This window comes from Sinocyclocheilus rhinocerous, unplaced genomic scaffold (assembly GCF_001515625.1).
Source record: "Sinocyclocheilus rhinocerous isolate Xijiao unplaced genomic scaffold, SAMN03320098_v1.1 scaffold1333, whole genome shotgun sequence".
Taxonomy (NCBI): domain Eukaryota; kingdom Metazoa; phylum Chordata; class Actinopteri; order Cypriniformes; family Cyprinidae; genus Sinocyclocheilus; species Sinocyclocheilus rhinocerous.
In genome coordinates this window covers 647327-651797 of record NW_015625783.1, presented here as the reverse complement: position 1 = coordinate 651797, position 4471 = coordinate 647327, and the positions used below count along the sequence as shown (strand labels likewise).

Genomic DNA, 4471 nt, shown 5'->3' with positions numbered 1-4471 from the left:
GATCCGGTAAGACTTTTTCAAAGCTTTAATAGACACGGGAGAATCGTTGTCATTTAGAAATGAGATCGTGTGGTTGTCTGAATCGAGATCGCGATCTTTTAACGATTAATCGTGCAGCTCTACTGTGACCTGAGTTTGTTAGATGTTACAACACGCAAATCACTGAAGGCCTTTATTTATTTACATTTTGTGTCATTTTATTACCTTTCGGGATGTTTCTGACATTCTTGCACCTGTTATTGGACTCTTTCAGGTCCTTAATAGAATGATGAATTACTTTAACCTAATAGTTTTTTCTTCTGTCATTTCTATGCATTAATCATTCAGGGATTTCCAGTAAATCCTTTATAATAATGTGCTTTTAAAAAGCTTTATTAAAGAGTGATATCTGAAGTTAATCCAGAAAAGGTACGTGCATTTTATATGTAAAAGAAAAATAACTTTGAGAGGATTTTGTATAAAATAAAATGTAAAAACAAAACAAAAACAAAACAAAAAAACTCTGAATAATAATAATAATTAATAACTTTGAAACGTAGGCGGATATTATATTTTTTGTATAATCTATTCTTAATGTTTTTGGAATAGTCTACATGTGCAAGATTGGACACAATGTGTTGTGATATACAAAACCATTATCGAAACCTAGTAGCCTAATTAATAATTACTAAACGATGCATGTATATGGCTTTACTTAAATGTTTTTTTTAAAACATGTAATATGCAATTTCTAAAACCTACTGATCCTACAACACAACCAACGTTGTATTTCTCCTAAGTTGTTATTTTTAATGAAGTCTTTTAAAATATATTGTAATTTTAATTTGATTATCCCTCGATTATTTATTCAAGTGTACAAACAAATTTTTGAGAAACTTTGTTACTGCTAATAATGCTTCATCTTTTAAAGCTTATGGAAAGTGGTTGGCACTTTATCCAAATGTTAATTTTCAGAAAGCATGGACAGTCCCAAACAAATTTTTATTTAATAATAAAATAAAAGAAGTTCATTTTAAAATTATTCATCATTATTACCCCTGCAACAAATATTTAAGTAAATTTATACAAAATCTTTCTCCACTCTGTTCTTTTTGCCAAGAAGAGGAAGAATCTCTTTCACATTTATTCTATTTCTGTCCTTATACTAAACAATTCTGGCTTCAAATTTCAGCATCTTTACTTCTTGTATTCTTTCGGCTATGTAACATTTCAGCAGTTAAGGTTCTCTTTCATTCTGTTGTTTCTGACAATAGGGAGCTAGAGGATGCCCTGGACTTTATTTGTATGATGGGAAAATTCCACATTCACAAAGCGAGATGCCTTAATTTTAAACCTAATTGTAAAATATTCACCTCTGATTTACTTTTGTTTTACTCATCACTTCAAAAAATCTCCTCTAATAAAAAAGCCTTAAAAACATCCAATCTTATAAAAAAATTCATAAATAAGTTGTAACTTTTATAGTTGTAAAATAATCGTATATTTGTTTACCTTTTAATTGTTTTTTGTATCCCCCATGTGTTTATGCATATGTTTATGTTCCTGTTCTAATAAAAAAAACAAAAAAAACAACGTTGTGACGTACGCCTTCAACTCCGGAAGTGTTTCCTTTACCGGAAGTCCTAATGTGACTAAGAAAGATGGCGGGGGATTCGGCAATGGAGCTTCTCTTTTTAGATACGTTCAAGCATCAAAGTGCAGAGGTAAACTTGCGAAGAAACATTCTCTTTTTAACCGCACGATACAGAGACTAAAGTCTATCAGACGTTAAAATATTTTTCCCGCGTTCTTAAAGTTTCCATTGTAATAACGCACTGAGCGCTGTGAACTGTTAGCTTGCTAATTAGCACAGTAATTCATACATATTCAATTCATTAAAGATATAATTAACATTTTCATAATAACACCCGTAATTCTACATTTAAAACCGTTACGTTACCCGACTTTAGACGTTGTATGGCAGAGCTAACCTGATGTTATTGTATTACGTTTAAGTTGTTCCCCAGAGCAAGCAAACTCCTGGTTATATTGTTATTGTTGACAGCGTATGTGTAGTTGCTATTAACGAGTAGAATGTGCTGTGATGATAAACCATTTGTTTATTTATTCATTAACAATAAGATGCTCATATATTGTTGTAAAGGAGTCAGCCGGTGCCTGTTCGGTTACGCCCCTGGTTCATGTTTATCTGACAGCACCGCTTGTGCATGTAAACAAGGAGGTCTGTCTGTAATCTATAGACCTTTTCAGAAGTAGCCAGGGGGTTAAAGTGTGTGGAGTTGGGGTCAATAGGAAAGCAGAAACACGTGTATTCAATGTACCGTTTAGCTAGTGATTAATATTTGAATTGCATCTATTTACATTTACATTTAGTCATTTAGCAGACGCTTTTATCCAAAGCGACTTACAAATGAGGACAATATTTGAGCTCTTTTAACCGCTGTGGTTGTGTGAAAGCTTTTTTTTTCTGTGTATCTTGTGATTCTGTATAACTTCTCTGTTGGTAAAGAAATAGTTCACTTAAAAATTCAAATTGGCTGAAAATGTAGATGTAGATGAGTTTTCTTCATTCGGTCAGATTTGAAGAAATGTAGCATTGCATCACTTGCTCACCTGTGGATCCTCTGCAGTGAATGGGTGCTGTCAGAATGAGAGTTCAAACAGAGGATAAAAGCATCACAGTCAGGGATGGGCAGTATTTCAAATACATGTATTTGAAATACAAAATACTATTTTGTATTTAAATATCTTTGAAAAAAAATCATGTATTTTGCATTAAACATTTAATCTGAGTATTTTTGAATTTTCAAAATACATAAGGTATCAACCTCCTTATTGCTGATTTCCTGCAGGGATGGACATCAAATACATGTATTTGAAATACTATTTTGTATTTTGTATTTAAATACATTTAATCTTAGTATTTTTGTATACTTGTTGATACAGGAAATCAGCAGTCTTATAAAGAGGTTGATTGGCAAAAAGTATTTTATGTATTTTGAAACTACAAAATACTAAGATTAAATGTATTTAAATACAAAATAGTATTTTGTATTTCAAATACATGTATTTGAAATACTGCCCATCCCTGATCACAGTAATCCTCACGACTCCAGTTAAGTGAAAAGCTGCATGTTAGTAATTAACAGATTCATCATTAAAACTTTTTTAACTTAAAATTGTTGCTTCCAGCTAAAATACAACTCCTCCATCCATAATATTGCTTTCTTCAGTGAAAAGGTTGTCTCTTCTCAATTGGGAGAGAAATATGCACTGATCAAGAACCATTTATAAGTGAAAATATTTCTAAACAAATATATTGGTAGATTGTAATGTAATGACAACAGGAGATTGACTTTTTCACTGGAGGATTTATAGTTTATGGTTTATAGACTTTGGCCAGAAGCAATGGTTTAAAATGAAAATGCTTCGATGGATTTGTATATTACAAACATGCAGCTTTTCTCTTCACAAGACATTAATTGATGAACTAAAATTATGTGGATTGTTGTGATGTTTGAACTTTCTTTCTGACGGCACCCATTCACTACAGAGGATCCATTGGTGAGCAAGTGATGTAATGCTAAATGTTTTTTCTTAGTCAGCCTTTGTTTCTGCTGTGCTTTTCATGACCAAATGACTTTATTTGTTGAGCGTGTCTGATCATCGTATCTTCCAGAAATTTACCCTGAGAGCAAGTGGAAAATAGTAATCATGACTAAACGTTGACAGCACATACATTCACCTGTCTAAATCAATGTGTTCAAATTATGAGAGAGACAGCCTCATAAGCTTACAAAATTGCAAAACAGAATTGAGTAACTATATAAAGCTCATTATTAGTTTTTAACTGATTACCTGGCATGGATTCAAATAATCTTAAATTACTTCCAACAGTTATATACCCATCTGAAAATAATTGCATTTTCATAGAGAGTATGACCTCACAGCTGTTTTATTATAATACAGTGTAAATCTTACAGAAACAAAACAAATTCACATTTAAAAAATCAAACGGCCTGATCCTAGGCCCGAATATGTTGTCCTTTTATCCAAGAAAGTCAGATTGCTAACAAATCAATCACTCACTAAGTTGAAATGAAGAGTACAGTGAAACATAAAAATCTTTAAAGGGGTCATATGATGCTGCTAAAAAGAACATAATTTTGTGTATTTGGTGTAATGAAATGTGTTTATGCGGTTTAAAGTTAAAAAAACACATTATTTTCCACATACTGTACATTATTGTTTCTCCTCTATGCCCCGCCTTTTTGAAACGCGTCGATTTTTACAAAGCTCATCGGTCTGAAAAAGCAAGGTGTGCTGTGATTGGCCAGCAACGGTCCTCCATAAAATGTGCTGCACACATCTGAATATTTGGGTTGAAGTGTTCTGGTACAGTGTTGTAAATACAACTTAACCACTGATTTCTAGTCGTGTCCTCTTTTGGAAGGCCAAACAAAGTAGTTTC

At 32.4% G+C, this 4471-nt stretch overlaps 1 protein-coding gene across 1 annotated transcript in view; it reads left to right on the top strand.

The window, feature by feature from the left end:
- Positions 1–1587: 1587 nt before the first annotated feature.
- Positions 1588–4471, top strand: part of LOC107706278 (protein virilizer homolog) — a 24325-nt gene continuing 21441 nt past the window's right edge. The window contains exon 1 of the mRNA XM_016509959.1: positions 1588–1703. Coding sequence (XP_016365445.1) covers positions 1641–1703 — 63 coding nt within the window. The 5' untranslated portion in view covers positions 1588–1640. The remainder of the gene's footprint in view (positions 1704–4471) is intronic.